Genomic DNA, 12,597 nt, shown 5'->3' with positions numbered 1-12,597 from the left:
AAAAGTCTGTTCTGGCCACCGAGACAAACCTTATTATTATTATTATTATCTGTAACAAACTTGTCTGTTTCAATTCCAACAAGCACACGGTGCCAGTTTACTTTATAAACCCTGTCAATGCCACGCTTTCAATATTATATGGGCTTGAAGAAATTAAATGGAAATGAAGTCTGAGAGTGTAACAGCTTGACTGTGTCCTGAGGCAATTTACATGATTATGTAAACACAGAAGCTCTGGAATTCATTTTGATGGAAGGGACTGAAAAAGAGGAACTTACTTGATGTACTTTTTGTATCTTTTGAATTAAAACATGTTCCTTTCTAAATGTGTAATAATTTACGCAGACATTCATCACATCAGAGATGTGTCCTCAGTATCACACTGAGTTGATGAAACTGTTGATACAGCCATCTGGATCACCTCCAGTTATTACCGGTGGCGCGCACAAAAAGCTTTACGAGCAGCAACTTAATGGATTTTTTTTTTGCCCCAGGTTTTTCATCTCAGGCTTCATATAGTACTGGTTGCCCCATCCTGAGACTGGTGTCCCAGGTCTTTTAAATTGCATTGTTTCCCTCGTTTGCAACTTTTCCTTGCGTATTAGTCGGTCCCACTGGGGATGCCTGGAAAAGACACAGGAGAAGTCAGCTTCTGAAGACAGCTGATCACAGCTGGATCAGCTTCAACAGCTGGAGAGACTATTGTTATCGAATCTGCACAAACATACTAATATTACTGATAAAGCAGTTATCCCTGCCAGAGCCGTTGTCAAGGATCGAAGACCAGGGACCCAAGCACAATGGACGAAACAGAGTAAGCAAATAATAATCCTTTACTGGAGTAACAGCAGGAACAGAACAGACAGAAACAGGGACACAGACTATGGAACGCTGGAGAACTTGGTCTCAAAACACAAGACAATCTGGCAGAGGACAAGTGAGGGAACCTAAGTAGTGAGTGACTAACAAGGGAATGGGTTGCAGGTGAGATGGGAGTGAGAACCAGGTGAAGGGAATGAAGGATGATCAGGTGTGAATGACCGGGTCTGAAATGACAAGAGAGTTAATAGACAAACAGATCTAATGAAAACAACTATTAACAGAAAGAAGGTGTGGAGCTGAACTGCTACAGCCGTAGTGCTTTGTAGTGCTGTAGCCTGTTACCTGTTCAACAAACACCTGCACATGAATAACAACAAGCATTCAGTATTCATACCGCTTAGAGGCTCCGGAATAATTTCTACAGCAGCAGGTGCTCATATTGGTTATTCATTATTTGCGTCTGGGTTTATTGATATTTTGATTGTGAATTAATATATATTAATATAAATGAAGGCTAAATGTTTCAGGGGAAATTAAAGTTATGTAACTCATATCAAACCCGACCTCAGGAATTATCAGCCTCACGTGACTGAATGGAAATGACAATAAATGATGTAAAAAGTCTTTCTTCTTGCAGAAGGACATACTTTCCTGCTCACTCACTCTTTAATTGTATCCATATTCAAATGTAGGCTAACCGGGTGTTCTAACAGTTGGTGAGGAGATACATCTTTTTAATAAATTAGACTAGATGGTGAATCTGAAAAAAGTAGAATAGAAAACTTGGGAATGATAGCCCTGCACTTAGGTTTATTGTGTGATCTGTCTCCCCTCCAATATTAATTTTGAGATGTGTGAGATCAGTCCGATCGCCTGCCGGCGTTAAACCACTTGTGAAGGCTGCTCTCATGTATCCTTGCTGGTGGCTCTCATGTATCCTTGCTGGTGGCTCTCATGTATCCTTGCTGGTGGCAAATCAGAGCTTTGAGATGGCCTTCGAGATTGTGGACCAGAACGACTTGCGGTCCAATCGAGGAGCGAGGAGATTTCCAATAAGGGACTTGAGCACCTGGTGGAGCTTGTTGGGGCTCTAACATGGCCTGAAGACATCTGCTGTATAATTGAATCTTTAATTTGGATTACAGTGAATTTTCTCCTAAAAATGACCTCGGCACTAAAGGAGGTTTAGAAAAATGCAAATGCATTCATATCAACCAATTAAACTAAATGTGATTTCTATAGTTATTAAATTATACATAATAAAAAAATGTATTGCGCTACTATTTTTATGGAACTCCCACCAAGTCCCTGAAGTTTAAAATCAATAAGCTATTCGTTCTCTCCGGATTTTTTTTTCACTCTGGTTGTATGACTTTTAAATGAAGAGGTTTCACAAACTGCATCCAGCTACCATAGAACTGTGATTATACTTTAGCCATATTCGTCGTCATCTCGTCTCCTAGGCAGATGATGCTAAGGCCATGTCAGTGGCGAGCGCGACGTCGAGCACATCTCTCATTATCTGTTCGTCGACGTCCCGCTGCGGCTGAGATTGATCTTCTATTTCAGCAGAGGGCGGTCGTATTGCAGCGTGCGCTCACGGAGGTTCTGGTAAATTAGAAATTGGATTGAAAGCTCAACGTAAATGAGAGCGTATGGAAAAACCAAAGCAGCTCTCAGAATATAATTATGAGTCTATGTGCATGGAAACATGGCATTAATATCCCCTCTACATTTCTACATGTGTGTTCTTAATTATTTAATCGCACGGAAAATTGAAAAGAACTGTTTATAGCGGCAATTGCATGGTATATGCGCTTTGAAATAATACAAGAAAAGACCAATGGGATGAATTTTGACACAGAGAAAGAAAAAGCAAGAGTGAGGCTCAAATGTCTTTGAAGAGCCCCTAAAGATTCGAGTTTTTGATGATGTTGTGATTTTTATATTTAGTGAAACCAGAAAAGCAAAACAAAAGAGATATGCTCTCAGAAATATTCTCATGCACAAACCAATGTTCTTGCAAGCTTGGCAGATCATTGTTTCGATCTTCATTTCAACACATGACGTTTTCTGTATTCAACAAGTGCAAAGCAGCGTAAGGAGATGGAGTCAAAGTTTCCCATTTACTCTCCACCATTGAAAATCCATTCATCTTGATTCTCATAAACATACTTGAAGGGAAACTCTGCTGTCACAACTACTTAGAGCGGTGAGACTCCCCCGCTCTTTATTCGAGTGGGAGTGGAGATGAATGAATAGATCCTTAATAACAGGAAGTGCCGAGGATCTTTACTTTGCCCTGACTGAAACCTCAACATGCCGCTCTCCTCTCAGCGTGGGATGAACAGTTGACGGTAGAGAGCAACGTAACCCTAAGCAGAGCTAACTGAAAACTACAGCAAGATGTGTGTGTGTGCGTGTGCGTGTGTGTGTGTGTGTAATGTGGCAAACCAGTACATGTTCTCAAACTAGCGGCTTTGTGATTGGAGGGAGCGGACTCCTATTCATTCGTTGCAGAAATGGGTGGTCAAGCCAAGAGGCGGAGACAATAGTTTACGTGTGTGTGTATGTGTGTGTGTGTGTGTGTGTGTGTGTGTGCGTGTTTGTGTGTGGGCAGGGTGTTAGAACTGAAAGGACACTGAGAAAGTACGAGGAGGCAGAGTGGAAGAGACAGCGTGAAAGCTATAGAAAGGTCCAGGACTACTCATCTCCTCAATGTCTGCTTCGCCAGGAAGCTTCAGGGCTGTAAATACCACGACGACAGCCTGACTCTCTGGAGTAGCAGCGCCCAGATCAGACACGGTGGAAAACAGCTCTGTTACAGAATACTTTTTTACACCGGGGATCGACTATTGACAGAATCCCTGACTGGCAGACGCTGCGAACATTTCTCCCAGCATGCATCAGAAACCATAGCTCCACAGAGGGGCAACAACAATAGCACAAACTGAAAGGTCGCCCTTTCACTGCTGTCAGTGCCGACGGGAGATTTGGACTTTTGATGGCATCTCTGATGTTATTCTTGTGTTACACAACAGCGGGCTGTTAGAAGTCTGATGCAGTCATTTGTCATCACATCAGTGGGGAATGGTGTCCTGCTAAACGCTGCATGTATTTCATTCAGCTCATTATTGTTATAAGCTGAGGAGTCTGCAGTTACGTGGCAAACACTGAGGAATGTTGGACAGGAGAACCTCCGAACTGCTCAAAATATGTTCTCCTAACTGAGTGAAAAGTGTAACTATTGATCTTTTTTTTTTTTGCTTTATAAAACTATGTCTGATATATACAGCATATTTACAGTATGTGATGACAAAGTTCCAGCAAGTGACACAAGCTGAAGCACGCCTGCAAACAAAACGTGTATAAGCTTGTACAAGCTGTGAATTGTTGTTCTAGTACGTTCTTACTCATCCTGGGACCAATGTACCCACGCATCTTATTTTCAAAATGTTTCAAACAGGTTCAGTCTCCGATGAAATCCCCCAAAAATACTGATTCTGGGATTAACAAACAGTTAGTGGTATCAATATGGTGACGGCCTCATCAGACCGAGACTGTAATTTTCTCCTCGGACCAGTTCACCCTCTCCATCTCTTTCTTTGCCCTTGACGCCTTTGCTCTTCATCCTGTTGTTACTTTCTCTTTCTTCTTTCTTGCCTCTGGCAAACATTAAAAGAGGCTCTCACTGTTTTTACAAAGCCTGGGTGGGACTGCTGTTTTTGGACAGAAGGGTGTGTTTGGCCATGCTGAGCTCTATGTTGTGGAAACTACCGCAGCCAGCACCAGAGCTAAAGAGCCCAAAGATTAACTTCATAATCATTTCATGTCCCAATGTAGAGTGGAAGAAGCGATTGAATCAGGTATCAAACTAGCCAATTTCTTCATTAACTAGACACTTTATGAGCCAGTTAATTTAGTCAGTCTGACTAGCTTCCAAACACAGATATCTCCCCTCACCCTCCCTCCTGGGAAATGCACAATCACCATTCCAGACTGGGAATGCTGACAAGAATGTATCCCAGCCACATTTTCCACCATCTGATTTACAGGAAAACTTTATTTGAAGTGATGAGGAAGTATGTTTTTTCAAGGCAACACAGAACTGATCTGTTTGTGGTAGATCTCTATCACATTTACTGGAAAATAATTCCTCCAGATGTCTTTCAAGTGACCTGTCTCCCTGTGTCTCATTCTCTCCTTAATTCCTTTAACTGGCCCCCGATCTTCGGTCACTGTTGTTCTCACTGGTACGTTCGCTCGGATATCCTTCATTCTTAAGGGGCCACTTGTGCAAACCTTGTAGGCCCTTTGGGATAATTGCCAAATTAGTGCATTCATGCTGCTCTTGTACTAAAATGAGTTTCATGTTCAATAAGCATGTCAGCCTCAACTTCCTCTTTCTTGCAAGCAGCGATTTACTGTCACATGCTTTTCAAGTGAAGCAACGTTTTACACACTCATTTCCACATAATTTGAGCCTCTGGCTCGGCTTCTTGTTTAATTGGTGAGTCATGAGGAGTGTACACTGTGTACATGTGTGTGTGAGTATGTGTGTGTGATAAAACACTATGGGGTTTGCAGTGAAGTCAGCAGAATATCTGACTCATTGAATTCAGTGGAGGAATACGCATGTAGAGATGAAACACATGTCTTTGTGTGTCTTTCGTAAGTGAAAGGGGAATACGTTGCAAGGTCAATTGAGTCCAGCCCCAGAGAGAGTAGATGTGAGAAACAGAAGGTCAAAGGTTGCAAGAAGAGAGGTTCCACCCACAGCCTGGTGAATTTCCTTAGATTTCATCCTTTTTTCACACGTGGTGTCTTTTCCTTTACCGGCTTTTATGGCCAGTGTTGTTCGACACACTGGTGTCCTAAAACATATCGATACAGTCAATATAATCAGAACACACATCAGTAAAATTCATATTGTAACATACGACAAACAATAAGTTCTTCAATATTTCTTTCTTTCTCTTTATGTTTTCCTGTGTGTGTTTGCAGGTGCTCCCGTTCCCCAGCCAGGTGGTTTATAACCGTGTGGGGAAGTGCGGCAGCCGGACGGTGGTCATCTTGCTGAGGTTACTGGCTGAGAAACATCAGTTCAACCTGGTCTCCTCTGATATCCACAATAAAACACGCCTCACAAAACATGAACAGGTAAGATAAAGGAGATGATGTTGCAGTAGGGGATGGATTTAAAGATTAAATCAAAGCGAAGGCACAGGGTCAGAGGTGTCATGATATTTGGTCATTTATCCATTGGGTGGTTGACATGATGAATTGTTACACTTCCAGTTAGTAACATACACAAGAAATTGGGAGTCAAATTGTTTACATCGTCGTATGCTCAATCATTTGCATCGTTGCTGCTCACATCATGGAAGTACTTTCTTGTATTGTCTCAGCCCCAGTGGAAGCCTGTGGTTTTCTGATCCCACGGCTGAAGCCGCTGCTTTATGCATTCATCATTGCTATATAAATATTCATCGAGGTCTGTATCAATTAACTTTATTTTGAGTGACCAGATTCAAAGAAGCTGCTGTTGTCAAATCTCAACAAATACAAAAAGTAAAGCCCCAGTACATGTTAGGTAACACTAACTGTATTTGGAGAAACAAACTTAATTGATTCATATTTTTGCACTTAACTTTGTGGTCACAGTGAACACATAACGGCAGCAGGAGCTCTCCCGTGTTTGTCTTTCGTTTATTGTGAGAACAAGTCTGAAGAAAATATCTCATGGACATGAGTGTGGGCTTTACAGAGGAAAACTGCTTTTGTTTCAAAGGCCGCGGCCTTTTGAGACACTGAGCAGTGCTCATGTTCATAAAGTATATCTAAATGGCACTGAGATTGTTTGTGCACACCTAACCTTTTTCTTAAGACGTTATCCTCTAATCCTTGTTTTCATTATATATACAAATAAATGATGAAAAAAGCGTGAGAAAATAATTTCCCGATTGAGGTCAACGTTTTTCAGTAGCAGTGAAGGCAGAAATATTGTATTTCCTTTGGAACCAGTGCAAGGCCCAAGCTTCTTCATATGCACTTCTGCTATTGGCATTTCCCACTGATGCAATGCCTCTTTTTGTCACCCGGGTGAGAAAGTGACTGAACTGTGTGTTTGTGTGGGAGTATCGCAGAGATGACTCATATCCTCATATGACGTTATTGACAGAACCCTTTAGGGATAAGCTAGTGCTAACCACTTTTGCACGGTCAGCAGATGCTAAATGCGTCTCAACATTACTGACCGAGTTGATGTTAATGTGAAGTAAATATTGAAACAGCTACTTGTTTATCCATTCATCAAACCCTGAAACGCTGGCTGCAGAACACCATTAGGCTCATTAATTCTCTGGTCGTAAAACGTCTCAGTGATGCTCCTCAGAAACCGCTTGTGCATTCCAGTGTCTGTGCAAGGGGGGATCTGTTTAGGAGTGTACGCCTGTTTTTGTGTTTGTGTGTGTTTCTGTAAAGTGTAGCTCCGTCTTTGTGTGCTTTTTTTGCATGTGTGTGTTGACCTATGCAGATTCCAGACGCGTGTCGCCTAAGTTTAGAGAAGCTGGTCTCATCAGTCATGGTTCTGGCTCCAGACTGCTGCTTTTGGACCTTTTTCCTCCTGGCTCTTCCAGTAGTCCACTTGTAGGTTCGCCCCGGGTTGATGCCTTGTGTGTGGATTGAAGGGGTCTTATTCGTCTGGAACTTTGCAGAGCTTCTGCAGCTTTGTGACGTATAGTGACCCATCTGTTCTTTTCAGTACACGGGCAACAGGCTGAGGGGAAGAGAGAGGTTTCAGACATTTCCTGGAGGGGAAAAAATATTCCACCATAAAATTCTACAGAAACAGAAAGACAGCATCTTTACTGTAAGTGGGTTTGCGTTCATGTGGGATCCTGTTTCCTCCCTCTTACCAACAACATTAAACCAGCAGACAGTTACTCCTCAGCCGTGAACCTTGTGTATCCGCATCACACCGCCAAAGATACGCAAACACAGAAAAGTGACTGGCCCCAGTTCAAACAAAGATTGTAAACAGTTATTCCCTAGCGTCTCACTCGAAGCAACAGTTTGAAGCTGTTGGTCACAAGGAAGAGAATTGGATAAACCAATTGGATAAACCAATTTCAAGCCTTTTTTAGTAAGCAAATGAGCCTTTATTTTAATTTTTTATTGAAGCTATTTATTGTGGGGAAAAGCTCTCACCCTCTGTGTACTGTGTAGCAACTTTTCAAGCCGATACATAAACGTTGTCAGAGCAGTTGCGGTAATGTCTGGACCGATCTTCCTGGAATATTTTTTCTCAAATTTCTACCCTCCATATTTCTCTCTTACACAGGTGTTGATTATTTGGGCTTACACAGAAACAAATTTAATTTAGTTAGCTGCAGATCACCGTAGCTTTCTGCAGTTTTTTGGCTCTTCCTCCGTTTCCCCTGATGAGCCCAGTGAGGGTTCCACGGGGGCTCAGGAAGGAGGGGGGCCGGGGGACTGCAGGTATGCCTGGAATCTCAGACTGTCCTCCACTTTCCCTCTGTCTCCCTGCAGCTCCCCCTGGTAAAGGAGAGGGGGTCTGGCCAGACAGACCACAGGGGTGGGTCAGAAAACACACACACACACACACACACACACACACACACACACACAAACTCACTAACTGTGCCAAATGTGTTCAGGGTCTGCACATCAACCTGGGTGTGGGGGAGGGGTCGTCAGGGGTTAGCTCTGGGCTAATTGGTCTGGACTAATAGCCGAGGGGGCAGTATGTGGATAATAAACTTTTTTTCTGTTGAATTGAAATGGATTAATAGAGACGTTCTGTCTCTATTAATTAGAAATTAATGAAAGTTTGGACCTTTTATAGCTGTAAGTGGAATCAGAGTGAGTGGAAATGTACTGAGTTTATAAAGGAGAAGGAGGGTGTTAAACCCAAATCTGACTGGGGCCTCAGATTAACTTCTCTGTGTACATAAACAAGTACACATATTACTGTTGCTGTCCAAACAGCTGTGACGTACCAGGGGCCTAGACATCGTTTATGACAGCAGGACATTCAAACAGGACATTGAGTCTCTCAGCTGATCAATGCACTTTGCTTCAAATATGCTTCATATACAAAGTGATTCAGTCAACCCCCTCAGGTCCAAGCCATGTTTACCTGTGTTGAATGTTCATTTATAACTTCAATCACATTATTTGTACAATCACATTATTTGTGGAGGAGAACATGTATTATTTAGAGGTGCCCTGATCATGTTTGTTTTACTGATAGATTTTGGCTGATAGAGATCCTTTTTGTTTTTCTGTTTTGTTATAGCAGCTGATAAGGCTCCAGGCTCCATGAAAATATTTAGGAAATAAAAGATTGTATTTTTATTAATTAAAAAAATCTTGCAATTAGTATTTTTCAAATATGTATTATCAGATGATTTAAGCAAGTGTCCTGCAATTAACCAGATCATAAATCCCTCACCAATATCAATTTATTAACTGTATTTATTCAAGTTTCTTGGCAAAAATTAAATTTGACAAGATTACTATAGACCACGTCATGATAATGTTATAATCTAAAGCACTAAATACACATTTTAACCCTATCCCATGATTTGGATAGATATTGCTCTCGGTAGGCTTCAACAAGCAGCTAATGGCAGCAACAACTCAACATGGATAAATAATCGCATATATTATTATCGTTGGAAATACAGTAGTGATGGAGCTGTGGCAAATTAAAGTGAGTTTCTAGATTGCAGCATTTTGGAGATGTAAAAATATCAGCGGGTTGGACACTTCAGAATACATTCACGTAACTATGTTCTTTCAACCAAAATCAGACTGCCAATACAGAGAAAGATTGATAATCAATACGGATCAAACATTTATGCTGCTGGTATTGTAGTATTTTTTAGTAGATTGACAGTATTTTGAAGTGGTGCATTCATATTTCATAAATTTTTTTATGATTTGCTCCTCACATCAAGAGTCATTCCTTTTGAAAAGAAGATAAAGAAAGACTTTCTCCAATTGACAGTGTGTTTGAAGTCTGTCGTTTGGCATAATGAAGAGCCACTTTTCCAAAATCAGAATTTGTCTGAGATCAATCAATTCTCAATAAGTTTGCATCTGCTCTACCATGAAAGAACCAGACCTCTCTGTGGGTGCTTGTAGATTCTGTTCACAGGGAATGCTTTGTTGACAGTGTTTGGCTCTTCTGCTGCACTCTTTAATCTCCCCTGGAAGCCGGGAATCACCTAGACATCACCAAATTGAACCTAGAAATCCCCTCCAATGCTGAAGAGGCACAAAGTCTGCCTGGATGTTGTCCTTTTCTGCTGCCACAGCTTGGTCTGACGGATCAGTGAGGGTTTATCAAGCGCTGCGTTTCCTTACAGAGAGTACAGCTGTGTGTATGATTGTGCTATTGTTCTTCCAACAAGCCCTATGGTCTGCTCTCTCGCTCTCTCTATATGGCCCTAAAATGTAGAAATGGGGAAATACTGAACTGATTGATCGAAGTTCAAAATCATGGACTGTGGATTTCACATTGACTGCATCAGGCTGTCACAAACAATTGAAAGTATTATGATATTATTATCTGGTCCTTTGCTATGTTCATATTCACCCAGCTTCCCATGTCTTCTGTATCACGCCAGATGTCCCCAGTCCCCGACCTCCCACACTCACATGTCTGCATCCATGTGGATGTAAGCTTGTAAGATGTAGGAAACAAAACCAGTTTTAGCTTGAAGAACCCTTTTGGTGAAAACATTTTAAAAAAACACACATCTGGATCAATGGGGAGTTTTCTTTCATGTGTATGCCTTCTTTGCCTTCTTTGCCCTATTTCCCGGTCTCCAGTTTGGTTCTGACTTTGGCCAGTGTGTTACTGTCTGGGTAGCAGAGGGACTCATTGAATGCACCATGTGCAGTGGTCAGCTGTCTGTTAATCATTTGTGTTAATCCTTTTAAACTTCCACTTTTCAACTACTCATGTAGAGACTATTTCTACTCATCCCCTTAAAACTGGTGCTGCAGGGACAAGGCCCACACCCACCACTGTGGAGATCAGTGAGGGATCTGTATGTCCTTGCCTTTGCTTGTTGGCCTGCAATATGGAGTACAGTTAGTAAAATCGTTGACCATTGCACTGACTACTGGCAGGAGAAATGAAGCGTCTGGCGACAACATGTGTCACAGTGGTGGAAGTGGGACGTGGCTGTCTCCAGATTCCTGATACCAGTAGTGGAGTTTTCTGGGACAAGGAGCACAGTAGGGTGGAAAAAGTCATTCTAAATTGTGGAGATAAAGGAGAAACAATAGACATTACATTAAAATTTTAAAAAAAATCTCCCTTATTCTATTATGGAGGAATGACTAAGAGCCATCCGTCAAACAACGTGGAGGGCACCTGCACCGTATAAGGAACGACTGCGGTATCTTTAAGTTTGTTTTGGCATGTGAGCCTGCCTCTCCATGAAAACCTGGAAAGCCTTTGGGGTGTTTTTAATATTTCATAGCAGCAAGAGGAAGAAGAAGCTTGGAATAATTGCTTAAAATATTTTGGCTTTCCTTTGCATGACGTGTCAGAGAGAGATCTATGGTGAAGAATCTTGTTAGATTAACGAAACATGCTGAAAGCTGTGCAGTCATGGGGTTCAAAATTACCTGTAATAATTGCTGGATTTCTACCACGGTGTAGATATGGCTATCGTGACAGGCTCAAAACTGAACTTACTTACCGTTTGGGAAGTCCAAGTGAACTCTTATGTTTGCTTTTTTTAATGCCGCAATTACTGTCACTGATATAGCTCAATATGTTTTACTCTTTAATTTGTATTTCAGTTCATTCTTCAAGACAAATCAACTGTGTGTGTTTGTTTTTTTTCTTTTTCTTTTTTAGGTGGATCTCATGAAGAACATCAGTAACATCCCTCAGCCATTCCTCTATACACGGCATGTTCACTTCCTGAACTTTACCAGGTACAGTAGTGCACCATTTTTTAACATTGCTTTACAGCAATTTGAAACCAATAACTCCTCACGTATGTTCCAATTCTGTACAGGTCTTAACTTATTGTTTACATTTCTACTTGTCTTTGTAAGGTTCAGGATAGAGCAGCCGGTCTACATCAACATAATCCGGGACCCCATCAACAGGTTCCTCTCCAACTACTTCTTCCGTCGCTTTGGTGACTGGAGGGGTGAGCAGAACCACCTCATCCGCACTCCGGGGATGAAAGAGGATGAGAGATACCTGGTGAGAGACCGTTGTTTTTAAGCAGTGTTTAGTTATTGTTTGTGGCTTGAAAAACAAAGCTATTTTCTTAAGAATTGATTTGAGATGTTTATTTAATCACGCTTTAGAGAGGTTACCACATTAGCCGTGTTGCCCCAGTCTTAAGAAGAGCAGTACCCAAAGAAGAAACCCTTTCTCATAATAATGTTTTGAGAGTCAAACAAATGCTGAATCTGTAAGCCTTCTTCCCTTCTATCTGCCTCTCATCTTGGTCCCAGTGCCCTCAGGCCTACTTACTTCCATATGGACATTAGCTAAATCAATGTCTCGACTGTTTATGGTCTGAAAAACGGCATTTTCAGTATTTGAAAGAGCTGCACTTTATGACTAAGGCAGTAGTTTGCAAATAACAGTGCTTTAACCGTGTATTTGTTTTGATTCCAGGCCAGCTGGTCTCATAAAGCTCAGTTGAGACATGAAGTAAAATGTTGGATACTCATTTATTATTCTGGTATGAGCTTTATGTACATTAATTA

General features: G+C 41.5%; 1 protein-coding gene across 2 annotated transcripts in view; it reads left to right on the top strand.

Moving 5' to 3' along the window:
• Positions 1-12,597, top strand: part of usta (uronyl 2-sulfotransferase a) — a 50,346-nt gene that overhangs the window by 30,202 nt on the left and 7,547 nt on the right. For both annotated transcript variants that reach the window (XM_034527951.1, XM_034527952.1), the window contains exons 3-5: positions 5,827-5,982; positions 11,726-11,805; positions 11,929-12,082. In XM_034527951.1, the coding sequence (XP_034383842.1) occupies positions 5,827-5,982; positions 11,726-11,805; positions 11,929-12,082 (390 nt within the window). The remainder of the gene's footprint in view (positions 1-5,826; positions 5,983-11,725; positions 11,806-11,928; positions 12,083-12,597) is intronic.

The sequence above is a fragment of the Cyclopterus lumpus genome, chromosome 24 (assembly GCF_009769545.1).
Source record: "Cyclopterus lumpus isolate fCycLum1 chromosome 24, fCycLum1.pri, whole genome shotgun sequence".
NCBI lineage: Eukaryota > Metazoa > Chordata > Actinopteri > Perciformes > Cyclopteridae > Cyclopterus > Cyclopterus lumpus.
The sequence above is the reverse complement of the archived record's forward strand: the minus strand, read 5'-3'. Positions and strand labels throughout refer to the sequence as shown.